The 27,000-nt window shown below is 43.0% G+C and overlaps 2 protein-coding genes across 4 annotated transcripts in view; both read left to right on the top strand.

The window, feature by feature from the left end:
• The window catches only part of NT5DC1 (5'-nucleotidase domain containing 1), a 127,389-nt gene extending 122,958 nt beyond the window's left edge, over nucleotides 1-4,431 (top strand). For both annotated transcript variants that reach the window (XM_062632476.1, XM_062632475.1), the window contains one exon: nucleotides 4,188-4,431. In XM_062632476.1, coding sequence (XP_062488460.1) covers nucleotides 4,188-4,306 — 119 coding nt within the window. In that variant the 3' untranslated portion in view covers nucleotides 4,307-4,431. The remainder of the gene's footprint in view (nucleotides 1-4,187) is intronic.
• A 15,429-nt stretch (nucleotides 4,432-19,860) lies between these two features.
• DSE (dermatan sulfate epimerase) overlaps nucleotides 19,861-27,000 on the top strand; it is a 33,688-nt gene continuing 26,548 nt past the window's right edge. The window contains exons 1-2 of one of the 2 annotated variants that reach the window (XM_062632452.1): nucleotides 19,861-19,974; nucleotides 20,498-20,567. The gene's annotated coding sequence lies outside the window, so the exon portion shown is untranslated. Of the gene's footprint in view, nucleotides 19,975-20,389; nucleotides 20,413-20,497; nucleotides 20,568-27,000 lie in introns of those variants that run through there. The other variant, XM_062632453.1, reaches the window with a different exon arrangement.

Below are 27,000 nucleotides of genomic sequence, written 5' to 3'. Positions count from 1 at the left end.
TGGTTTGTTCAGGGAAATCTCAAAAAAAAAAAGAGAAAAGATTAGAAGTGAGCATTGAGTTTATCAAGCAGGCCTGTGTCTGGATTAGATTATAATTGTCTTCCATTCAGTTACTCAAATATTTTCCTGATCACTCATCGAGAATATTACATTTTCCCTTCTTCTTGTGGTTTCCTTTTCCTTCCTTCTGGCTGGAACTCTGATTTTACTTCTGATAAAACCTTGTGGCTTTCATTTACTTGGCTTATGCTAACTGAACAGCACACAGAAACCGAGATGTTGTCAACTCAATAACTGTGAAATAAACCCATCCGTAACACCTAAACAGATGTGTGGATATGGTTATACATAAGCATCAGAGCACAATGTTTTAACTAATGTCACTTAATACCTAGGTCTGGATAACTGGAACACAGCAGCTGGAACACAGTTACTGACAGTGGTTGCTGTTTAAATATCATCATTGCCATTTTATTTACACTAAGGCTGCTGGAGTCCTTTAGGCAAGGTAGGGCAGGGCAGGACTCCTGCTTCTGAGCTCAGGCTACACTATATAACCCAGGAGGGTTGAGCAAGCTCTTGGGAAATGCTAATAATCCTGAATGGTCACTGCAAAAGAAAAGAAGTGGTTTTCATCACTCACTTGCACTCAGGCTCTGGAGTGGGAGCAAAGAGAGGAATGGGACTGAAACTCAGGGTGATACATCTAATACTTGACATTTCTGTAGATCTAGAAAGGGACCTAGACCTTGAGACCCTCCATGTCCTACTTCTCAAAGTCTACAGCTCTAAAAGTATAGAGCCTATGTGTCTTGGGAACAAAATAAGAATTGCCTACATGACAGAAAAATTCTGGAATTGTGCTGAAGCAATTGGGTAGAGCCAGCTAGTTAATTCTACCAGCCTCAAGCTGTTTAGTTTGTTCAGGGTTGTTGTTTTGGGTTTGGGGTTGGTTGTTTTTTTTTAGGATAGTGGCAATATTGGATGAGTTTTGTGCTGAATTTATCATCAGTGTAGGTTAGGACCAATTAGAGCCTCGCTATCAAATTATCTCTCAGAGAGGACTGGATATCTGCCCACTACCTACTTTAGGACTTTTCTATCAGGGTTAGCTGGGATGCAGGTGCCAAGATGCAGAGGTCTACCATGACAGCAGCAGTTCTGAGCATGCACAGTAGCAGAACCTGAAGAAATTTACTGGCAAAACCACAGGGAAACAAACAACTTGGAAATAAGCAACATTTGTTTGTTGGTTGTTTTTTTTTTCCTGAGACTGCTTTTATTATCAAGTACTGTATCTTATTTTTTGCATGCGTTTGCATCAAGCTGTGGCCTGTGCGAGCATGTCAGTTTAGTGAAAATGGAACTGCTTATTTCTTCATGTCTGCAGTGATACTATGGATTAAGACCAGATATTAAATTAATTGCTGCTATGTCCAGAAGGCAGACTGCAGACCTGTATCACTGTTTTTTGTTGATGAGACAGTATTGTTGCACCCAGTGACACCACTGCTGTTTACATCAAAAGAAGATGGATTGAACATTGCTGTACATTTCAAATGATACTTTTGCAATCCAGGGTGACTGCATTTTGTTTTAAGTTGAAAAGTTTTCAAAAAACTTAGTTTAAATGAGCAGTCTTCATCTATGACAGTTTCTGGATTTTCTGTTGTTTTTTTTTTAATATATAGATTTTACATTCCCCCAGTAAAAACCAAATAAATATTAATTTTATCCCTCTATTCTTCACATTATTCATAGCATCATAGAATCACAGAATGCTTAGAGGTGAAAGGGACCTTAAAGATCATCTAGTTCCAACCCCCAACCACTAGACCAGGTTGCTCAAAGCCCCATCCAACCTGGCCTTGCACACCGTCAGGGATGGGGCAGGCACAACTTCTCTAGGCAACCTGTGCCAGTGCCTCACCACCCTTATAGTGCAGAATTTTTTCCTAATACCTAATCTAAATCTCACCTCCTTCAATTTAAACCCATTACCCCTTGTCTTATCCTTCTCCAGATTTCTTGTAGACCCGCTTTAGGTATCGTAAGACTGCTATAAGGTGTCCCCCCACTGTGTTTTTATTTATAGTCGTTAACTAAGATTCCAGGTATCTCTTTCTGATCAGTCCAGATTTTATCAGAAATCAAGCAATAATATAAAACATTGCATGTTCTGGGCAGAGCAGATGCAACAGATGCAGCAAATAAAATCACTGCTGAAAAGAAAATGGAAATACGTGAAGATTTTTCCTATGTGAGACATAAAATCTGCTTCATAGGTGAAGAATAGTGTCAGGTTCATGCTTCATGCAATTTTCAGGGATGCCTTGGGCAACATTTTTAAACATAAGTACCTTCTGGTCATCTTCCAAAGTCAGCTTGCTCAGACAAAAGCAATATTTAAATGGATAGATTGGGGTTTGAATATGTAAAAAGGTAATTATTCTCTTTTGGAGTCTTATGCATTGTCTATTGTCACTATGCACTGTGTTTGGTGTTTAAACTGATTGTGTAAAGCTAATTTCACAGGAAATATCAACAAAATGACCATTTTGATCCAAATGGTTCTTCTTTTCAGCATAAGCAACTCTGCAGCAAGTCTGCCCCATTTGTGCTTCTCTTTGGTTAAACTACTCTTGGGAGACTCCAGACTGCTAGACTAAAAAGCTAGTGAAAGGTTTTATATAAAAATAACTGTATGGCATGTGTTTTTATAGCTCATAAAGATACTCAGAAATACTTGCTTTCTTTTTCATTATTATTTGTTATTTTGGAAACCTTTGTTTTAAACAGAGCTGTCATAAATAGACTCAGCAGCCAGTAAATCCACTGGGCCTTCACAGACTAGAAAAACATCTGCCTGTTGTGCTGTGCTGGACTCCAACAATGAGAAAATGTACTCTGACAAGCTGAAGTAACCCACTTAATAAAGCGTAATTTACTTCCAATCAAGTCTCCTCCCAGTCGTACTTCATTCCAGCCTCTATGTGATTTTTCAGCTGGATCTAAATACTAATTTGCTTGCTTTAGTTAGGTTTAATATGGCTTTAAAGCTGCAGACCTGGATGCTGTCCTGGTGCCTGCCTGTGAATCACTTGTGAGACAGACCTGAACTTCCTGTTGTTTGTGCCAAAACTGCTTAAGATCGTGTTTTCTGTTTCACAACTGCTGCTGAATTAAAAAAAAAAAATAAAAAAAAAAAAAGAATTGTAGCACACTGAGAGGCTGTTATCACCCCAAACATACTCCAAAGTAAAAAGATAACAGTTGTCATTAATAAATTACTGTTCAGATGAGCTAAGTAATCGTTTTTATCTTTTGCTTCTAAACAGACAAGCTGGAGAGGAGCTAACCATTTTTTTGGCTTTTTGTTTGGTTTAGGGTTTTTTTCATTTATTCTAAGGGTGATTGTTTTGTGAATGAAGTCTCATTTGTGTGGGGCTTTAATTTGGTTTCTTGAACTTTGAATACGAGGTGAGCATGGGAAGTATCAGTTTTCTGGCTGTGAAGGTGGGTGGGTCACTGCTGGCAGCAAAGTTTTTTTAAAAAGGTACAGAAAAGAAAGCTTTGACTGTTCAGAACTATTTTAATGCATTCAGTGTTCTTTACAAACTGGAAGTGATGAGTACACCAGGTTACAAGTGCAGATTTCTAAGAATTAATACAAAATAATGTTGTTAACACTGGACTGCAGGAAGGTCTAAGAGCGGGTGCCTTTGGGGAATTTTGCTATAATAACCAAAACCAAACCCAACCGAAAAAACCAAACAGACTTTTTTGTTTTAAACACAGCCCTCTTATGAGTAGATCGCTGATTTCTAGAGAAAGGTGACAAATTGAAGTATGAATGTAAAAGTGTTCTAGTGGGAAAAGGCCATCTAGGCTCAATGAAGATTTTTGTTTACTTTTCCAGCATTAGTTAAATCATTTTCTATGACTAGCATTATTTCAGCAATCAGGGAACTGAATATCCTTTGCTGCAGTTGAGTAAACTCTTAAAGTCCATCCTTTGGACAGCTGAACACATCCGGTAAATATGTAATCACACAATCTGATTGAATTCTAAAGCTAGTGAGCAAACAGCTCAAGGTCTTAAGAAGTGCTGCTATTCACTACAGGCTTATTTTTTATGTGATATGGGTTGTGTTGCTAATCAGATGTGGTATGTTTCTGTCTTTCAGATTTACCACTGGATTATAGATTTACACGATTTTCCTCAAATAGGTCAGCAACTGCTGGATACTACCCAAGGCCTCCAAGAGTGATGCTGCCAAGTGAGGAGTCAGTGACTATGAAATAGGTTGCCAGCTTTTTCCTTAAATAACCCTGTGGCCCTTACTTAGACTACTGTCAAATGCTAATTGGTGAAAATGCTGTGTGATGCTTCATAAAATAGAATGATGGATTAAAGCAGACTCCTGTGTAGACCTTTGTTTCACTTGTTTCTCTAGTCCATCCGGAACAGGTGAGCAATGCATTCTTGTCCAAATCTTCCAATCACCTTTTGCAAAGTGCTATTGGCTTTTTGTATGCACTGCCCAAAGCCTTCAAGAAATGTAATAATAATAACTCATCCCAAGTTACATTCTACAACTTCAAGGACATTTTTGCTACCATCCCTATGCAGATGTGTTGGGGGAGGGGGGCATCATTCCATCCCAGCACACCCAGTTAGTTGCCAGAACCTGTAATAAATGCTTGGAGCACTGTAGAGATATCCCAGCCACTCCAGCCAATGAGCCGGCTTCATTTGGAGCTCTGCTCAGATGCCTCTGCACAAATGCCCGTAGCATGGGGAACAAACAAGAGGAATTAGAGATGTGTGCACGTCTATGGGGGTATGATATAATAGGCATCACAGAAACATGGTGGGATGGCTCCTGTGACTGGAGTGCTGGAATGGAAGGTTACAGGCTTTTTAGAAAAGACAGGCCTGGCAGGCAGGGAGGGGGAGTTGCCCTTTATGTTAGGGATAGGCTGCAGGGTATGGAACTCTGTCTGGGGACAGGTGAGCAGTCCACAGAGAGTTTGTGGGTCAGGGTTAAAGGGAATATAGCTATGGGAGACATTACTGTGGGGATCTGTTACAGACCGCCTGATCAAGGAGAACCTCCGGATGAAGCACTCCATAGACAGATAGGAAAAGCCTCATGCTCACAGGCCCTTGTTCTCACGGGTGACTTCAACCACCCTGACATCTGTTGGAAGGACGGTACGGCCCAGCACAAGCAATCCAGGAGGTTCCTCTACTGTGTGGAAGACAACTTCCTTCTGCAAGTAATAGGGGAGCCGACAAGGAGAGGTGCCATGCTTGACCTCGTGCTCACCAACAGGGAAGGGCTTGTTGGACGTGTGACACTCCAGGGCAGCCTTGGATGCAGCGATCATGAGATGCTCGAATTTGAGATCCTCAGGACAGTGAGAAGAGCGTGCAGCAAGCTCACTGCCCTGGACTTCAAAAGAGCAGACTTTGGCCTCTTCAGGAACCTGCTTCGGAAGGTTCCATGGGATACAGCCCTAGAGGGCAGAGTGGCCCAAGACTGTTGGTTGATATTCAAGGATCACCTGCTACAAGCTCAGGAGTGTCGCATCCCAACTAGAAGGAAGTGCAGCAGGAGGGCCAGGAGACCTCCTTGGATGGATAAGGAGCTGCTGAGGAAAATTCAATTAAAAAAAAAAAAAGGCTTATAATAAGTGGAAGCAAGGACAGGTGGCATGGGAAGAGTACAGGGATGTCGTCTGGGAAGCTAGGGACCAGGTTAGGAAAGCTAAGGCTCAGTTAGAATTAAACTTAGATAGAGGTATTAAAGGTAACAGGAAGGGATTCTACAGGTACATAGCAAAAATAAAACAGACTAGGGAGAATGCAGGCCCCCTCAGGAAGCTCTCAGGAGAGCTGGCTACACAGGATTTGGAGAAGGCTGAGGTTCTGAATGACTTCTTTGCCTCGGTCTTCACTGGCAAAGGCTCTGACCACACCACCCAAGTCTTGGAAGGCAGGTGCAGGGACTGTGAGAATGAAGACCTTGCGCCCACTGTAGGAGAGGATCTGGTTCGAGACCATCTTAAAAATCTGAACGTGCACAAGTCCATGGGTCCTGATGAAATCCATCCGTGGGTCCTGAAGGAGCTGGAGAATGGAGTTGCTAAGCCGCTGGCCATCTTATTTGAGAAATCATGGCAGTCAGGTGAAGTTCCTGATGACTGGAAAAAGGGAAATATAACCCCCATTTTCAAGAAGGGGAAAATGGATGACCCGGGGAATTACAGAGCAGTCAGTCTCACCTCTGTGCCTGGCAAAATCTTGGAGCAGATTCTCCTGGAAGGCATGCTAAGGCACATGAAAATCAACAAGGTGCTTGGTGACAGCCAGCATGGCTTCACTAAGGGGAAATCCTGCCTGACCAATTTGGTGGCCTTCTATGATGGGGCTACAGAACTGATGGACAGGGGTAGAGCAGTTGATGTCATCTACCTGGACTTGTGCAAAGCATTCAACACTGTCCCACACGGCATCCTTGTCTCTACATTGGAGCGACATCAATTTGATGGATGGACCACTCGGTGGATAAAGAACTGGCTGGATGCCCGCACACAGAGTTGTGGTAAATGGTTCAATGTCCGGCTGGAGACCAGTAACGAGTGGCGTCCCTCAGGGATCGGTGTTGGGACCGGTCTTGTTCAACATCTTCATCGCTGACATGGACAGTGGGATTGAGTGCGCCTTCAGCAAGTTTGCCGATGACACCAAGCTGTGCGGTTTGGTTGATACACTGGAGGGAAGGAATGCCATCCAGAGGGACCTGGACACGCTTGTGAGGTGGGCTGATGCCAACCTCATGAAGTTTAACCATGCCAAGTGCAAGGTCCTACACCTGGGTCGGAGCAATCCCAGGCACAGCTACAGGTTGGGCAGAAAAGAGATTCAGAGCAGGCCTGCAGAGAAGGACTTGGGGGTGTTGGTTGATGAGAAAATGAACATGGGCCGGCTTCAGTGCGCGCTTGCAGCCCAGAAAGCCAACCGTATTCTGGGCTGCATCAAAAGGAGCGTGACCAGCAGGTCGAAGGAGGTGATCCTGCCCCTCTACTCTGCTCTCTTGAGACCTCACCTGGACTATTGTGTGCAGTTCTGGTGTCCTCAACATAAAAAGGACATGGAACTGTTGGAACAAGTCCAGAGAAGGGCCACGAGGATGATCAGGGGACTGGAGCACCTCCTGTATGAAGATAGGATGAGAAAGTTGGGGCTGTTCAGCCTGGAGAAGAGAAGGCTGCGTGGAGACCTCATAGCAGCCTTCCAGTATCTGAAGGGGGCCTATAGGAATGCTGGGGAGGGACTTTTCATTAGAGACTGTAGTGACAGCACAAGGGGTAACTGGTTAAAACTTAAGCAGGGGAAGTTTAGGTAGGATATAAAGAGGAAATTCTTTACTGTAAGGGTGGTGAGGCACTGGAATGGGTTGCCCAGGGAGGTTGTGAATGCTCCATCCCTGGCAGTGTTCAAGGCCAGGTTGGACGAGGCCTTGGGTGATATAATTTAGTGTAAGGTAAGGTGTCCTTGCCCATGGCAGGGGGGTTGGAACTAGATAAGGTCCTTTCCAACCCTAACTATTCTATGATTCTAAAGTAATACTACCACAAGCCCAGAAAAGACATGAACCAGATGCTCGACCATATTTCATTGAGTTACCTTGGACAGCCCAGGTTATCACCATAGATCAGTGTTTTACAGGTTCTGAGGAATTTATTCTCCAACTGTAACTATTCTTGGAGATAAAGAAAGACTGAGGCCCACATAGGAAGATGCATTCATACCCAGAAAGAGACTTGAATGTGATTTAGGCAACTAAATGCAGACTGATAGTCCTGAAAGCCTTTGTCAAAGTGCATAACCACTATTCAACAGTAAGGTTCCCTACATGCCTTTTCCTCCTTTAGTCTTCAGTACCTCGAGTACCTTCAGAGCTCTTCTGCAGAAAGAGAGAAACCTCAAGTGGAGTGGATTCAAACCCTTATTCTCCACCTCCCTGGGAAACCCTTCCAAGAGCAGGAAGGATATAGCACCCAGTTATATAGAGCCATCTTTGCTAAGTACAGCCTCGGCCCAGAAGAAAAGCAAGACTGAAAGCGTAAGCTGGATATGTGCTTTCTTACCAGCTAATTTAAGTAAAAAGGAATCCTGTTCTCTGTGGGTTCAGTTCCAAAGACTTGTTCTCCAGCGCTTTGGACAGGGAGCCTTTGGTAACTTATACAGGGTAGCAGATGCAAAACCATATCAAAGATACTTGTTTAGTCAGCAGTTTTGGCACACTAGGGTGGCAGACTTTGGGATAAATTTCCCTCAAAGTTTAAAGAACAACAAACAGAAAATGTATTTTCTTGTTTTCAAGAGAATTTTCTTTCTTAGGCCTAGAAAATTATTAGAATGGATTTAACTTGTGTTAGCACTCAATTTATGTCACCGCAGCTCACTCTATATTTTTGCAGGCTCACCAGTTAAAATATCTGATGTGAGAATCAGACACAGACACCATTCCATCTCATTTCAGAGATACAAGCTTTTGTGTCCGTGTCTTTCTTCCTACCTTTACATAGGATGTTATTTTTACATTCTTGTAGTCCAGTATACTTACAAGTAATGTGCAACATTTCCACTTTAACATTAAGCATCATTTTTTGAAAGGGAAACATAAAAGAGGAAAAAAATTGAAAAAAACTTTCCTTAAAAGGAAAAGGTGAGTGAGGAAGAGAAGTGGAAGAGCCATTCCCCTCCACAAAAAGTATAGGCTGAAAATATTTGACTTAAGAAGGTAACAATAACTAATACTTGAGTCTATTGTGGAATTTTCTAATTATCATTGATGTTTTGGGCAGCAGATCTGGGTCATGACAAAGACATGATTTGTATTAAGCAGAGAGATACCCAGAATAAAATCTCAGATCCCTGATTACAGCATCATTTGAAATTCTAACCTGAGTCAAGTAATCCTCTACAAATAATATTATGTACCCTCACACTTTTCTTGTGTTGAATTTGGAACTGATTTCTTTAGGTTGGAGATTTTTTCCTTGGGGTTTTTCTCAAGAAAATTAATTAAAATTGAATCAATAAAAGTGAAAATCATCTAAATAGTTCTTGGCTTCTTGGTGGAGAAGCAGTATTTTCTTTAATGTAAAGGTGACTGATTCTAAGGACAACCTGAACACAAAGCTCACCAGAAGAAAGATATATTCAGACTTGCTCAAATGGGAGGTGATAGTACCCATTTCTGACAAAGGCTGTCATAGGCCAGTTGCATTTGCTGCAGGAAGAACCACACAGTAGCAGAGAAAGAAGTGGCTAACAGAAGGCTAGTATAAGCATGACTTATGTGCCACCACAGCCTGTGGTTGCAGGAAGACTAAGGAAGAGTAATTGAAGCATTTGTGCAGAAAACAGAGCTCAGGTGAAATCATGACTGAACAACTCTTGCTAACAACTCCTCTTATTCAAGAATCTCTGAAAATTATACAGGTCTTTCTTACTACAAAGCAGAGGTTGGCAGTGGACAAATCTTAGGAGGGCAGTCAGTGCTGTGGAATGGGAGAGCTGTTGGAACTGGAAGTGTTGTGAAGACCAGGGAGAAGAAATGCACATGGCAGACAATTGGTGGAGAGCTTGCCATATTTAACATGACACTGTAAGGACACCATCGTTCCTTCTTCCTTTGTTTTTTTAACCCCTGGAAATCTCTGAAATTTCTTGGATTCTGTTGTAAGAGGTCATTGACAGAAAGATCACTGAAGTGCGTGCAAAACTGTCTTGAGTATCAGCAGGGAGACAAAGTTAAGATTCATTAAAATCACTGTGTCTGGCTACATAGCCCTGACAGCCACAGTTTTTCTTAAAAGCAGAAATGAATACTGAGTCTCTTTTGGTATCTGTTTTGGTATAAAGCACATGTGTCTGAATTTTGACATAAAGAGATATATTTATGAAAAAAAAATATATATATACATGTTCTCTGAATTTGCTTTATAGCTGAGCAGCAAAAAGAAAAAAGGTAGACAAGGTCATCACAAAGCAGTGCAAGGAAAGGTTCATGCTATAGCCCTGAACAAAGCAAAACTTGACCCACCCATAATGAGATACCTAAATCAACCAAAACCTGGTATAAATTAATGCCTTTAGTAAATGAATACCTTTAATACCTATAGGGAAGACAGCTTTGAGGCAAAGCAGAGTTCATGGCAAGTGTTCCCTGGATAGGGCTTGTTCCTGGAAACTAAAGGCCTCTTAATACCCAGTGAGTGAAAGATAAATAAACAATTGCAGATCGCTTATCCATGGTAGATGTGGGGCACTGCTGGACTCAGGCCTTTGGGGCTGGTGTTTCCGTGGGCTGCTAGGGCTCTCCAGCTCATCTGAGTCCCAGATGTGTGATACTGCAGCAGCGCTGGAGTGGTTCCTAAGGGAATTCCCCGGAAAATCTGACTGATGATGGGTACCAGGAAGCAGCATCCCCAAAACTGGTTTAAATCTGGGTAAGTAGCAAACAGCTGTTGTCCAGCCCGGCATGACAGCTACTGGGGGAAAAAAAAAGCCATGCAAAACAGGGCTGCAGTATCACAAAAAGGTGAGTTCATACACAGATGTGACAGACACAGCTTTTGGGATGAGGAAAGTCTTCAGTGCTCCAGGCAAAGTGGCTGGACCAGACCTCCAGTGTCCTCGGGCTTAAGACACTGTGTAGCCACTGATCTCACCTGTCCCCTGCCATGACCCATAGTGCTCCAAATGTTACCTGCATTCAAGTAAATAACCTTTAGCCCTGCCCACGCTGCCTGGCATGATGTTTTATAGTAGCAGTTGGCTATAACAACTGACGACAGCATGACTGTTTCATTATGACAACGGAAAACCATGCCTGCCATGTCCTCCTAGGTCGCACTCTGCCAGCAGCTGTATAGGCTGTAAGGTTTTTAACAACCTTTTTGGCAGATACTTTAGAAATTGAAGAACTGTAACATACCTCACTGGCAAATTGGACATTACTTACCAGCTTCTGTATTGTAACATTGGATGCAGAAAATCACCTACCGCACACAATACACAACACTGATCTTTCTTTGAGGGAAAATAAACTCTGTCCCAGCTCCAAGTCAGAGTCTAGCACACTCTAGATCGGATCTGGCTATAGCCAGGTTGCAAACCATGTAATCATCAGTAAAAGCTGTCTTATCATGAGATTGCTCTAATTCAAAACTCTTCACTTGTGTTTTCCTGATAAAGTCACTTTCCTGTAGAAACCTCAACTTTTTTTCTTTACAGGAGCCCTAAGCCAACCTGGGAGAGGAGTGGGGTATGGCAAACACCCATTGCCCTAGCAAAATGAATGGTTTCCAACCTGAGCCTGTGCTGCTTCTCTTTCCTATAGATATATAGCTGTATTTTCTAGCTATGCAGACCAATATACAATTTGTAATCATCTTTCTTACCATCAGTAGAGATGTGGTTTTACATTACTCAAAGTGGCCTTGTTTTAAGTGTTTACTCATGACTCGTCCAATCACTTGGCAAACAAATATTGTAGCTTCACCTTTAACTCTTTCCTCCCGGGGCCAGATATGCATCAAATTATACCAAGGCAAATGATAGCAGAGTGTAAAAATGTATAAATTAGCAGAGATGCCAACAGTGAGAAGGCAGTGTCTGAGTTTCCATGTCAATCTTCTTTTGCTAACGCAGGAAACAAAAATGCACAAAAGGTAAAACACGCTTCTGTACACAAGATTGATGTTTTACAGTACAGCTTCTCAGAAAGCTGGGTTTAGAAGTAGAGTCACTTCTGCGCAAAGAGCTAGAAGCATCACACACTAGAGCAAGGGACCTAACAGGAAGATGTTGCTTCTGACTCCCCTGGCAAGGGGGCATGGCATGGGGCTCCTCAGCATCAGAGAAGGAGCAAAGCACGTCTTCTGCTACATTTCAGCAACTGAGTTTTAAAACACAAAAAGCCTCTTTCTGTACACATGCTCGGAGGCAGATAGTATTTCAGCTGAAGCATAGCATCACATTTAGGAGGGAAAGCATGCAGCTAAGAGGCAGGAACCTTTGCAGAGCACCAGCTACAGTGGTATAATGGCTGTAATGGTGTAGCCACAGACATCTATTGCTAACAACTGCCCATGAACCACCCCTTCCAGCAGGCATGTAGCTGATCCAGAGTCCCCCAAGGGAAAGGCGCAATCCCACTATAAATCCAGTTGCCTATAATTTTGTTTCCTGCAATTCTGAGTAAGTGGAACATCAAACCCCCTTGGTGAGTCACAGAAGAGAAAAAAAAATAATGTAAAAAAAATAGAGGTTTTCTTCTGAATGGTTTCAGTGCAAGAAACAAATCCTGCTTTTCCATAAGCATTATAAATAGAAATGCTTAACTTGAAAACAGAGCCTGGATCAGGGCCAAAATGAGATGGAATCCAGGAAGTTAAACAGACTCAGAGATTTCCAGCTCAAAAAGCATGCTAGCATCTTTAAATAGCAAACCGGGCATTCCTACCTACAAGTCAGTGGACTACTCACTGTGGCCAGCATGATAATCATTTTCTTGAATAGAGGACAAAGGTGTAAGGGAAATCTTTTCAGGATGAGGTGGGTACCCGCAGCAGTCCTCCCTCTGGCAAGATGGCAAGACCGCAGAGGTTTTGCAGCTGACCAGATGTCACAGTTCACAGAAGGGCAAACATCTGAAGTGCCGCATCTAACTTCTGCCTGTCTGCAGCTAAACTGATTTAATCAGAACCGTGCTAGACATCCCCTGTGCCTCCCACTCACGCTGCCAGAGCGCACACGTAGTTCTCTCACACATGGCCGTAACGACTTCTAAATACTTGCACAGGGGTGAGAAACCAGTGCAGCCACTTCAAAACCATGTTATGGCTTCCAGCCGCTTTTGCAAATTAGAGGGTGCAGGGCACAAAACGGCAGCAGCACAAATGGAATAGGAGTCTGCACAGCACCCACCATCATCACCCGAGAAAGGGAAAGGTAAGTGCTAAAGGAGGAGCAGGCCAGTTGGGCAACCTGACTAGGAGATAAACCTAAACCCAGTTGATGTCTACAGTAATGTAAAAGCAATAAAACTGGTTCTGCTGTTGAAAGGCACAGACCAGCTGATGCACATCATTTTTGATTGTGTCTGGGTATTTTTGGCATTTCGCAGTAAGTACCTATGTACCTACTTTATGGCTGCTGTCTTCCTGACAAGCCTGAGGACCATGAATCTGTCTCCACTCACCAGTCTTTTACCTTGATGCAGCCACTTCCCATTCGCTAAGAAATCTGCAGGAATTTTTTCTCATCTGGCTTTCTGTCTGCTGGCCTCGGGCTAAACCAGGCTGAACACATGGAGAGAGCAAGAGAGAGGGGAAGAAAGGAAATGTAAAGCAGAGAAAGATGTTCCATTTACACACACAGAAGAGCTGTTTAGGAAACACATCTAGTGCTTTCCTTCCAGCTACCCTACTACCATGGAACTTCAGCTGCCACAAAGTAGAAAAGTAACACTGCATGCACAGGAAAGAGAAAAGCATTTTCAGTCTGTAGATGTAGCACCAGACAAAGCAGGGAAGAAGCATTAGCATATCCTTCCAGTCTTATAAATGCACCTGGCACCTGAGAGACCCATTGGAAACAATCTAGATTTTCCTGTGAGAGAAATTGCTTCATGCCACACTAAATGTCCCAGCCAGAAAGGTGTCCTGATGACCTTAGTCAAGAAGAGAAGAGAAGGCTGCATGGAGACCTCATAGCAGCCTTCCAGTATCTGAAGGGGGCCTATAAGGATGCTGGGGAGGGATTCTTCATTAGGGATTGTAGTGACAGGACAAGGGGTAACGGGTTAAAACTTAAACAGGGGAAGTTTAGATTGCATATAAAGAGGAAATTCTTTCCTGTTAGGGTGGTGAGGCACTGGAAGGGGTTGCTGAGGGAGGTTGTGAATGCTCCATCCCTGGCAGTGTTCAAGGCCAGGTTGGACAAAGCCTTAGGTGAGATGATTTAGTGTGAGGTGTTCCTGCCCATGGCAGGGGGGTAGAAACTAGATGATCTTAGGGTCCTTTCCAAACCCTAACTATTCCATGATTCTATGATTTCAAGACTTCCAATTCTTCCAGACTCTCAGGGCTGATTTCAGGCCATTCCTTTTCATTACCTAGATTTGGAGCTGTAACTATTTCTGCCCATTGTCTGCACAGTCAGCCAGAGCCTCAAATCCCCAAGCAGTAAATAGTATGCATCATGCAACACTCTCATAAACTTGGAGGATGTAGTAGGACCAAGAACAAAGTTAGGACACTGTCTGGTCCACACCCTGGTTGGAAAAGAGAAGATAGCCAACGTTTCATTGTATGAGGCTGTAATTGGGATAAGTTTTGAAAATCAGAGCTGCCTTCATGTGGCACTAACAAAGTCCAGCAGGAAGAGGTGGGCAGAGCAGCCCCAATAAAGGAGGGCAGGGTGAGCATTACGCAGGTATCCACATTTGCAATTCTGGAGCTTGGCTACAAGAAGAGACTGGTGTAATGTTTTTGTCCTACAGATTTCAGCTCCCAGCGTTAAGATCAGAAATCATCACAGCTGGACACAAAAGATAAAGGGAACACAAGGGTTATGACCATAAGAAAATCAATTGTTTTTGGAGAATTAGTGAAAGAATCTGGAGAATTTTGTATTTTTTTCTCTCTTCATTTGAAGAGTTTTGACAATGACAAAAGTCAAAGTGCCTGTTACATGGAAATTAGAGACCAAAGAGATCACACAGAGAATAGGACTTCAGTGATAAGGAGGTATTTAAAAATAAAACAAACCAAACCAACAAAACAAAACCCCAAAAAACAAACAAAAAAAACCACAGAGGCAAAATAAAAGGAAAAAAGTGGTGTTGCATAGCCTGGTCAAGAAGAAAGAAAAGAATGGCCACAGCTATGTATGTGGAACAGGCTGAATGACAAACAGGTTCTCTCTTTAGGCTAACATCTTCAGTGAAAAAGAAAGAAAAAGAGGTCATCCCCCTCATTTTCACCACTAAGTGAGAACCAAAGGCTTTAAAATGTATGAAGCATCAGCAGACCCTTGGTGTCTCCTCCAGAAAGGATGAGCCCTGCATGACTGGTTTCATGCAGCCCCGCTGCCCTCCTTTCTCACTGCCTGAGCACAGCAACAAGGGCTTGCTCCCTCCTCATGTCTTCATGACACAGCTCAGCAATGCAGCAGGAAAATAAAGTGTATTTCCTTCCCAGCAAGCCAGATAACCGCGGGGCCTTCTTGGAAGTTTTCACTTCTCAGACATGATTTACTATAAGGGAAAGAAAAGGATAGATGTTATCAAGACCTTGTAACCAGGAGCTGGCTGCTCACCATGTCTCCAATGTGGAGGACATTTCCAAGATGTGGACTGTATACTTTGGTGTCCAAGACAGACACTTCAATGTGTGTGACCTAAAAAAAACTGTCATTGCTGGAGAAGAGCAACATTTCCCACACACATCTGGCTCAGCCACACAGACACCAGACATTTCATGTTCCTGGTAATGTTGCTTGCCAGAAAGGCCAAGGCAAATTAAAGAGCATGTGACTTATGAGTAGAATGGTCAAACTGAACAGTTTTCTAACAATTTCCATGGATCACAGTCTGCACAACTGGGCAAAAGAACAACTTAGCTCCAAAAGGTAAACTTAGCTCCTCTTCTAAATCCATTCTGGAGCAATGCCACTTGAAAGGTCAGTTTGCTGCATGTGTCAGTGTTGCATGATGTAAGTTAAGGAATAAAAAAGAAGATGGGAACAAACAAACTAGGGTTTTGATACTTGGGAGCAGAGAAGGAGTGACAGACTTCAGGGACGACAGCAGCCCAAGGGACTGGGAATTGTAAAATGGTATGTTATTGAGTCATTTAAACCAGCTTTATGGCTGGTGGCAAGAATAGGTATGTAACATGATTCATCACATCCTAAAGAAGACATCTAAAACAGGTCAGATCTGACAGAATTCTGCCCTAAAATTATTTGGTTTTCTCTGCAGTTACAAAGAAAGTCTAACATGCCTAGATCAGAGGTATTTGCTGGTCAAGTATAGAACAAAAGTGCATGACACATTGAGAGGTTAGATGGATCCCACCCAGAATTTCTGCTCCAGACTGACATTGTTTTATTGTTTAATTGTTTTCCTCTTGCTGTCATCAGCAACAAATTCACTGGAATGCAACAAGGCATGCAGCCGACCATCAAGAGAAGCTTAACCTTAGAAAGGGAGGTTATACCCATGGTTAAAGAGGTAAAGGGCAGAGGAAGATCAAAGAGAAGCCATAATCTTGCCTGTGCAAGTAGCATTTTGAACATAATCATACAAAACAGGACTGGAAAGGACCTTGACAGGTCACCTGGTCCACCCCTTGCTCTAAGGCAAGATCCATCAGACTTTCTAGACCTGAACTGCTCTTGTCAGATATATGTCCAACTTGTACTTACAAAGCCTCCAGGGACAGAGAGGCCATTCACTCCTGCTTCATGTACCCTTACAGATACTTCTTTTTTCCTACTTAGCTTGAATTTCTCTTACGCAACTTACATGCTGTTCTCAGAAAATGAGGATATGAGATTATTATCTTCTTTTCAGCATCTTTTACGTAGCTGAAGGCTGTTATCTGTTGTGATTTAAGCCCAGCTGTTAACTCAGCAACTCACGCTTGCTCACCCCTCCCCTTCCATCCCTCCCTGGGTGGGATGGGGAGGAGAATTGAAAGAATATAAACCCCATGGGTTGAGATAAAAACAGTTTAATAACTGAAGTTATTGGATATAAATAACTACTACTAACAATAATACTAATGATAAGGGAAATAAGAAGGGGAGAGAATATAAAACTAAAAGGGGAAAGTTGAAAAACCAATAAACACAAGTGATGCACAATACGATTGCTCACCACCCACCAACTGATACTCAGCCAGACCTGAGCAGCAATCTGGGCCTTCTGGGTGACTCCCCTCAGTTTATATACTGGGTATGATGTGCTGTGGTACAGAATACCCCTTTGGCTAGTTTGGGTCAGGTGTCCTGTCTCTGCTTCCTCCCAGCTTCTTGTGCCACTCCTCACTGGCAGAGCATGAGACTGAAAAGTCCTTGACGGGGGTAAGCACTACTGAGCAACAACTAAAACATCAGTGTGTTATCAGCATTGTTGTCAGACTAAAACCGAAACACAGCACTGCACCAGCAGCTACGAAGGAGAAAAAAAATTACTGTTACAGCTGAAACCAGGACATATCACATCTTCCCCCAACCTTCTCACCCTTAGGCTAATTTTCTCAGTCATTCTGTATTCATGACAACTGCTAAAACTGGGGTCATTTTCGTTTCAAAATTATTAGTTGCAAAGCTGAAATTAATCTAGAATGGGCACGTAACAGAATCATAGAATGATCTGGGTTGGAAAGGACCTTAAGATCATCAAGTTCCAACCCCCTGTCATGCACAGGGACACCACACACTAAACCATGTCACCCAAGGCTCTGTCCAACTTGGCCTTGAGCACTGCCTAGGATGGAGCATTCACAGCTTCTTTGGGCAACCTGTGCCTCACCACCCTCACAGTAAAGAACTTCTTCCTTACATCTAACCTGAATGTCTCCTGTTTAAGTTTACACCCATCACCCCTTGTCCTATCACTACAGTCCCTAATGAAAAGTCCCACTCCAGCATCCTTGTAGGCCCCCTTCAGATATTGAAAGGCTGCTATGAGGTCTCCACGCAGCTGATCTTGCCTCTCAGGCACCTCTGAATCATCTGATACTTTTTAATCTATTTATTTAGCCTGACAAGCACCCTGTGAGTTATTGGGAATTAAAATGAGCCCCATTTCACACATGAGGACATAAGGCAGAGAGGATCTGTGGCTCTCCACTCTGTGTATGTATCTGTCTCCATCACACGCCAAGCACTTGGATGTGCATGAAGCAAGGTCCAAGCACATCCAAGCTCATTCTCTATGAGGCAGAACCCCAAGTGAACAGGCAGGATCAGTGTCCTTTGCACAGCTACTCAGTCATGACAAGGCAGCATAGAGCAGTTTCTCTGCAATACAGATACATACAACCACAGACTATGGTCAGGATTTCAAAAGCCATTCAGGTATTATGCTGTTCCGTAGGATTATAAGGGTTAATTCCATTTAACTCAGAGTCGGTTACTTAATACATTTAAATACCTAACGACGCAGACAGAGGACTAGGACTTAGACACCTTCCTGCTCATCACTGTAGGAATCCTGATGATTTTAGAAATTTCAGTCAAATCATCCTGTTAGTCACATCTGGTCTGATGGGGGGAGTCTGTAGCTCTCCCCATGCTCATTCGTGTCACAACGTTAGTATTTTACAACTCTACTATCAATGCACTATAGCATAGCACCATTCACATAGGTGCTTAGAAACATACCTTCTAATGATCTATCTAGTGTTTGCATGACTGAAACTGAAGCACTTAGAGCTTTTAGACATGTCATTACTGGTAAAAGAGTAATGCTTCATTCCAGGCTCTGGCATTGCTTTCAGAGTTTGCAGCAACAGCTTGTGGATCCCTGCTCATTATCCTGCGACTGTCAATAGGTAGCACTGGGAAATACTACAGGAGTGAAGGGAAATGTATAGTTTCTAGTTTCATCTAGTTTCCCCGAGTTTATTAATCTTAATAGAGTGGCAGAAAATCACAGTGGAAACCGCAAAGAGCCTGTTTAAAACCATTCTCAAGAAACACAGCTTTTACATTTTAAAGCCAGGGAACTGATGGATCCAATAACATCAGTACACACATTACTAAAATTAAGAGTAAGCTTTGTGAAATGTAAACTTTAGGTAGTTGGACACCATCCTGCCCTATCATATATAAATATTTTTATTTTCATTTCAGTAGTCTGAAGAAGATAAAACATGCTCAGCTTTTGGAACCTGACAAATATTTGGAATTCTTCATGTGCTTTTTTTGTTTGTTTGTTTCTCTCTGTTTGTTAGAAAGACTGTGAAGGCAAAGAGAACTGCTAAAAAAAAGATAATTTAATTCATCCTCTTTTATATTCTTTTCATAAGTATCTTCGACCGAGTGACTGCAAAAGTGTCAGGCTGGCTGGCTTGAATGACCATGGTGTTTCAGGTTTTTGTTTTACATGGGAAACACCTATGTAAGTAGTCACACCGTATATAAAAGAGCAGATTGACAAATTGGCCTTCTTGTTTCCTTGCTGGCTTGAGGGAACTTTTGGCTGGGAGGTCCTACTACTCTTCTGCATTGTGGGGACAGACCTAGAGATGGATATTGCATAGGAATGAGTCACCCTGGATGATTTAACCTCCATAGCCCCTTTGCCCGAGCCGCGGTACCGATGCCAGGAGTTCTAGGCGCAGAAAATCAAATTGCCAACACTCCGGTTCCCGGGGCCAACACATTCCCCTCAGAAAAACGAGTTCTCTCGCTAAAAGAGAGAATCTGGGTATTTCCGTGAAGGACGAGCGGGGAAGAGCGGGCGGGGAAGGGAAAGCTGTGCGCACGCCACCGATAAGTAAATAAGCGAGCACACACAAAACTGAAGGAGCGCCCTGGGCAGGGCCGGGTGGCTGCGCAGCCCGTGTGCCGGGGCCGTGCGGGCTTCCTCGCCGCTTCGCTCCGCGCGGTCCCCTCAGCAAGGGAGCGGGACCGCAGCGCTACCCCTCTCAGCGGCCGCCATGGCGTGAGGGGCCGGGGGAAAAGTAGGAGGACGAGGAGAGGTAAAGAAGGAGGGCGGAGGGCGGGGAGGCGGGAGGTGGAGCGGGAGGGGGGAGTCATTTTCTTCCTGAGTTGAAAAACGCTTCCCCCCCGGCTCCGTCCCCTGGGGCTGCGGAGGAGAAACGTTCTGGCTGCCGAGAGGCCGGTCCGCGCCGCGCCAGGGGCCGCCGGCGGTGAGTGCCCGCGCGGTGCGGGGCAGCGCTCCGCTCCACTCCACTCCCGTCCCCTCCCCTCCTTCCCGAGCCTCCCCTCTGCCGGGCGGCTGGGCCCCGGGAGCACCCGTCCGCCCGCGCGGGGCTGGGGGGCGCCGGTTACCGGCGGGTTTGGGAAGGGGGAAGTAGGAGCCAGCGATCCCTCACCCGGTGCATCCCCATCCCGAGACAGCGGCCGGCGGAGGCGTTAGTGGGCAACGGGTGTCGGGGCCCGGGTCGACCCGGTGCGGGAGCGGGGTGGGGAGGGCGCGGGGTGGTGGCCGGGGGTGTCCCAGGCACGGGGTTTTCCGGGCCGTCCCCGGCGGGGCGGGTACGGGTTGCTGTTCGGTCACCGCCGGTCGGATACCCGCAACGTTGCGGAGGTGCTGGGCATCTCGCAGGGTGGGCCCCGTGTCCGAGGTGGGTGCGTGCGAGAGACGTGGCTTCTTCTGCTCAAAACTTTACCTCTGGGCGCCGGGGGTAACAGCGTTCTGCTCTTCCGTAGCACCGTTACCGCAAGAGCCGCCGAGCCTTTTGCTACTGAGTTAAGCCTCCCAAACATGCGTGTGTGAAAGGTAAGTGGTAGCATCCTTGCCTTAAACCTAGGCGAGCTGAGAGACGGAGAAAGAGCGCTTTGCCCCATGCAACTTCCTGCTGCTTTTTTTTCTTGTTGCTAAAGTCCCGGGACCACAGCTCTTAACTCCCGAAGCTCGGTCCCCCCAGCCCCAGGGCGGCAACCTGCAGTTCCTTTAGCTGGTATTGCATGAAAGCGATGCATCAGCACTCCGTGTATCTCATGCCAACTCCTAAAATTCGGTTTGGTATGAATGAAAGTAACCATTCTCTCTGCTTTTTTGTCATTCCCTCTTAAAACATTATAAAGCCATGGTATTTCCCTACATTTTCAAGCTGGAGTGGCTTCTTCTTTTGGACATAAACAAATAAGAAATGAATACAATTGTGAATGAAATACAGGAAATATTGCTCTACTAGCTGGAGATTTTTGGTCACTCTAAGAAGATCAATTGCAATTTAAATATCACTAAAGTTTTAATATAGTCTAAACAAAGTCTCAGCTAAATATTGCCACATTATGTTTATCATGCCAACAGTTATAACTCGGCGTTTCAAAACAAAATGAACAATTCAGCTGAAGGGCAGCAGTGGGAATCAGTAATTCAGATGCTGTTTATTACTCTGAAAGGCTCTTGCTGGGTAGCCTTGAGCAAGTCACTCCACCTCTCCATGGCTCTGTTTCCTTACTCATAAAACAGATAAATGTGCTTGCTTGCTTCACTGGGGTGTTGAGAAGTTTAATTAATTAATTTGTTTCATAACTACTTGGTGATCCTTGGGTGCATTTTTCCACAGAAGCGCTAAGTACTAGTTCAACTAGGAGTTCCTTTACTGTGGGTCATTGCTTATGTGTGTTTCTTCAGTGATCTAAATTAACCAAGTTTTTAGTGAAATCAACAAAGTAGCAGTTCTGGACTGGGGATTTCTTGACTCTCTGTAAACTTCACTAGGATGCAAAACCAAAATATATGAAACACAGAATAATTTACTGGCACAGAACTACTGGTACTTTAAGCAAATGTCACTTTCTTTTCTTGCTATTCACAATAAGAGCTTGCTTTTGTTTTGTTTGAAGCATTGTGCTACTTTGCATAATTCTGAATTGCCTTGAAAAAGAAACAACTGAGTGCTGTTATATAATACAAGAACAAGAGATGAGATTAGTTTATAAACATATCTGTATCTTGGCCTATGGAGACTGACCTTAGAAGCACTTGATGCTGGTTTTCCACTGCATATTCATATGCAATCTCTTCTAAAACCTGTTCTTTAGCCATAGAGAGTATGGATTGCAAAGGAAGAAATACATGAACTGAACAAATTGGTTGCCTTTGGTAAAAGTTGATAGATTTTGGTTGCCTAAGAGAGCTCAGGTTTTATTACAATGTATATTAGCTATTCTGACTAGATATTAAATAACTGCACCACTGTAGAAAGGAAAACATGTTTAATTACTTGGCTAAATGTTGAGTATGATTTTCTTAGTTTGCATACAGTTATCAGTAAAATGGAGCAGGTGAAAGCTAGTTTAAAGGTACTTTCTAAAGGTTCATACCTTTAGAAACTCTGTCCTCATGAGGTCTGTGTACCGTTTTTTTTCCTCAACTACAGAGACAGCAAGCACATAAGCTTTTTCCAAAACTGAATTCAAGTGAAGTCTTGATAAAGATCAGTGATAGCAGAAAGTCATTCCAGTACCAGGAAGCTGTTGGGTTGAGAATTAACATAGTGAGTCTGTATGCTGGTGGAGAAATGGTCACATCCATCAGTACACAGCAGTCTGAGCAGTGAGAACTAGGATTAAATGAGGCTGTAAATAAATCTGTAAAACTGAAGTGTCCCTTTTCTCAGAAGCGATTGCATTAAGCTAAAAAACTGAGTCACATTCTTAGGCTTGTATGTGGAAACCTGCACATCTGTCACCCACAACATACTCTAGCAATGAACAGAAAGAAATTTAGTTACTGGTGCTATTGTTCCTGGACATTTTGCAAGAACTAAAGCGTGTTTTGCCCTGTTTTTTTGTTGTTTGTTTTTTTTTTTCCCCTAAAGGGATTAAAAAAATAGAGAAACAACTTTCCGTAACCATTGTTTCCTGGTTGAGATTTGGTAATCCAAGTGCCTGGTGAGTGAAAGAGAATGTGTCTCTTGCTTAGCAAGTGGTATTTAATTGGTAAATATGATACCTCAGCAGTGAGTTTGTCCTGGCTGTTTACACCTTCTTTACTGTCTCCATTCAGCAGAGGTAGATAAAAGAGCTTAGTTGCAGTAATGTTGGTTGCTAAAGCTGTTAAACTGTGGTGCTAGTTTGTGTCCAAGATTGTAGCCACATATTTATCATAGACTCAATATTTGGCAGAAATCACTTCCTTTGAGCTACTTTTCTGTTTAGATGGGTAAGCTTTGTACCGATGTCTGTTAGTCCAGCTGGGATATGGTGAGGTGTGACAGAGCTGCGTTAGTAGAAACCCCAAACCCTTGTGCACTGCACTTTGCCTGAGCTCAGTTATCTACTCGGGAAGGGAGCAGAGCAGAGAAGGGGATTAAAGGCTGCAAGGAAAATGGAAATCCAGTTGATGTCACCTGGGATCTTTCTCATGAATGCTTTGACAGTAGAAGTTTGGCAAGAGTGAGGGTTGGTAACGAAGAGCTGACGGAGGGGTCTGGTCATTTTGGGAATCACGTGAAGGAGGGAGCGCTGGAAACAGTTTCTCACATCAGGTGTTGATGTAACGCCTTCATCTGCTCTGGGCCATGGTCAGGTGTGAAAGCCCAGGCACAAAGAGGCCATTATGTACGTGGTCTGAAATTACCTTTGTTTGGCCTTTCTTTCTGTTTTTCGCTTTTCTTAGACTCACGGAGTATACAGTAGGATTCAGCAATAGTGTTCTTTTGGGCAGCAAATGGGTTGTAAGGACCCTGGTCAGGCAAGTATTGTATCTCATACCAGATAATCATAGTTTTAACAGAAGAGTTCTTTCACCATGGTTGTCCTGGTTTATGTTCTTGTTTAGTTGGTTGGCTTTAATTTTATTTTTATTAGAAATAATAAAACTAAAGAATATTTTGTATGAAATTCATATGCCCTCTTAAGTCTTCTAATCAGATGGCTGCCCAGGGTTGTTAAAGTGTTTTCAAAAGTTGTTTGAAAGTATTTGGGTGGCTGTTGCATCATTTTAAAGCCTTTTAATCAGATCCTTGGAGCCGTGGTGCATCACACTTTCTGCCAAAACAATCTGTCAGGTTTCAGTGCTGCTGCCAGAGCCATGCCTGCACAACTCCAGGTCAAAAATGAGATTATACGATTATAAATTTCAGCATTAACCTGCAATTTAATGGCTTTGTTGATGCCTACTCACACAAATTGCTCACACCAGCTGTGGGTAGCTAAATTTTGCGGGAGTAATGTAGCCTTTTAACTCCTTCTGCAGTTGAGGATTCTGTCCATGAAAATCTAATTGTCACTTTTTGTTAAGAACAGCATTGAGAACAGTAGCCAAAGTATCTACAGACTAGTACATTTTACCGTGTTTCCAAGTTTGTACCTTGAAAAAAATCAGCTGCATCTGGGTAATGTATATTGTATCTATGGTGAGAGAAAGGAACTGTATGCTATATCTAGATATACATAGAAACTGCAGATAATGAGATTAACAGATGAAAGCAGCAAACGTAACAGAATTATACCAATAATAATGAACACTATATTGATCTGCAGAGAGATATAACTGTTTGTCTGGGTACAATGTAAGCCTACAAACAGAGGCATTTATCCTGTAGCAGACAATCAGACTGAGAGAATACATAGGCTGAGTTAAAGACAGTTTAATAGGTAAAGCAAAAGCTGCACACGCAAGCAAAACAAAGCAAGGAATTCATTCAGTACTTCCCATGGGCTCGCAGGTGCTCAGCCACCTCCAGGAGAGCAGGGCTCCATCATATGTAGTGGTTACTTGGGAAGACAAATGCCAGAACTTCGTATGTCACCCATTCCTTCTTTTTCCTCTGGCTTTATATGCTGAGCATGACACCATATGGTATGGGATATCCCTTTGGTCAGTTGAGGTCAGCTGTCCTGGCTGTGTCCCCTTCCAGCTCCTTGTGCACCCCCAACCTATTCACTGGTGGGTGGGGTGAGAGGCAGAAAAGGCCTTGACTGTGCCTAAGCACTGCTCAACAGTAACAAAAACATCCCTGTGTTATCAACACTGTTTCCAGCACAAATCCAAAACACCACCCGCTATTAGCTACTATGGAGAAAATTAACTCTACCCCTGCCAAAACCTAGCACAAGAATAAATAGTTAACAAAAAAAAAAAAATCAATATAGATGTGTATGCAAGACCAAGTCATAAACAGGATATGGAAACACGTTAAGTGTTCAAATGAGTTTTGATCCCATAGAAACTGAAGGATGTGATGTGTTCTAGAATTCCTGCCTATTAATATGACATCCCGTAGAAATGCTTTGCAGATAAAAAATATTTGATATCTTCAGCTACTGAAGTCTATAGAGAAATACATATATAGAGAGTAAGAACTGGTTTGGTAAAATTCCAGTGGAAACACTTCATTTGTTTCCAGCAACTTGGAAGCAGTTGAATGAAGGACATTAAAACAGTAAGATTAAAACTGTTAATTATACATAGTTGAGGACAGCAACAAGCCAGGGAACTTAAAACATTTACAAGTATTTGGAAGAGTAAGGGTCAAGGCTAACAAAGAAGTGCTAGTTGGAAAATAGAAATTAAAGTCAGAAATGGAAACACTAGTCTTGGTATCATATTTTCTGATGCTGCCATTGGCCTCCTAAAAAGTGAGAGAAGCTACATGGCATGAAGCACTTCAGGCTGGGTTAGGCAGAAGGAGGAATTCTGTTTTGACAGCACTGAAGTTTGCTTTCCACATTTGCACAAATGATTCATTATTTCCTGTCCTGTACTTGCACCTGCTGGGCATTGCCATTAACCTCTAAAGGTTTTCCAGCTCTTCCTGTGCACTGTGGTTGTACCACTTGATCCACACAGAGACCATGCTCTTTGACTACCTCAGATAACCTCTTCCCCTGCTCACTTCCTCCTGTGAGGCGCAGTTGCACTTCTGCTTTGTAGGCAAAGGAAGCCCTAAGCATGGCTTCTGATACCTCACATGAAAGGGTTGACAGCCTTACAGACCCTCTGCATGGATCTATGGGCACGGGCAGATGCATTACTTCTTAACAGTTGCCAAATGAATAGCGTTTTGCTACCCAGATTATTACAGGTGATTTTGTTCTGTATTTCTGCAGTATCTGTTATTGTCATAGTCCTAGGCCCTAAAGGGGTCCAGTTTAGTAGATGGATGAGTAGTTTGGTTTACTTCTGGGACATTACTGGGGTGGATAAAACTAGTGAACATATCCTTTTGGCCTATATGAAAATTCTCACTTCAGCTCAAAATAAAATGCTGATGCTCTAAGGAAAATCTTTCTGTGGTAGCTTATAGTTTTATGCCTTTGATGGTAAAAGTGACTGAGCTTTCATTCACTGAATGCAGATGCCTTAACAGGCATGTCTGTACTGGTTGGGGATGATTGCCTTCTGGATTCTGGATATCAAAATGACTTTCTCACTCATTCCATACAGTGAAGTACATAATAAAAGATCCCAGTAAGGATTAGTAGTAGCAATGTTTATGGAACCAAAAAAATCATTGACAAAGCATTTATACAGTAGGATAAATTATAAAATGGAAGAAAATTCCAAATTCCCAAGGGCATGTACACAATTTAAATCTTGTTTTTGATTGAGGCAGAGAGAAAGTTAAGCATTAAGTAAGTGCATGTGTATGTCCTGATAATTTATATATACAGTGGTAAACTTTTGAATGAAAGGAATAAACAGATGAAACTTGCATTTCAGACACCTTACACATCTTACTGTAAACTTACAAAATACTTGGTATTTGTTGTCCTGTCTGTACAGTTGTGGAGATTGTACCACTGTTCGTTCTCCCAGAATGATGGCCTGACACAGCTGTGTACTGCTCCAAATAGATCATTGAATTTTGTGTGTAGATCAAAGGACAGATAAACAAGTTTATGGCTTGGCTGCTGACATGATGTCATATGCTGATAATTCCTATAGGAACTGCTTGTTTCTGGTTGCCTTGATGATTCTCATAGCACATTATTGAGACATGTAAGTTGATACAAAGTTTCTTTCAAAGTATTTCAGGTCACTTCAGAACAAGGGCAATGCTAACACCTGGGTACCTGAGCTGTACTTTATTGTAGTTTTGATTCTGAATTATATTTGGGATTTCAGTATTTAAGCTTTTAAATACCTTTGACATAATGTAATTGTGATGTAGCATATTTCTCATATTGAAAAAAACAGAGGAAGCAATGAAGTAATGTTGCCTGGTGGTTAATGTCGTAATAGGTATTTTTCA

The sequence above is a fragment of the Pezoporus occidentalis genome, unplaced genomic scaffold, assembly GCF_034315485.1.
Source record: "Pezoporus occidentalis ecotype Australia unplaced genomic scaffold, CSIRO_AGI_Poc_V1 ctg39, whole genome shotgun sequence".
Classification (NCBI taxonomy): domain Eukaryota; kingdom Metazoa; phylum Chordata; class Aves; order Psittaciformes; family Psittacidae; genus Pezoporus; species Pezoporus occidentalis.
This window is presented reverse-complemented; position numbering and strand designations above follow the sequence as displayed.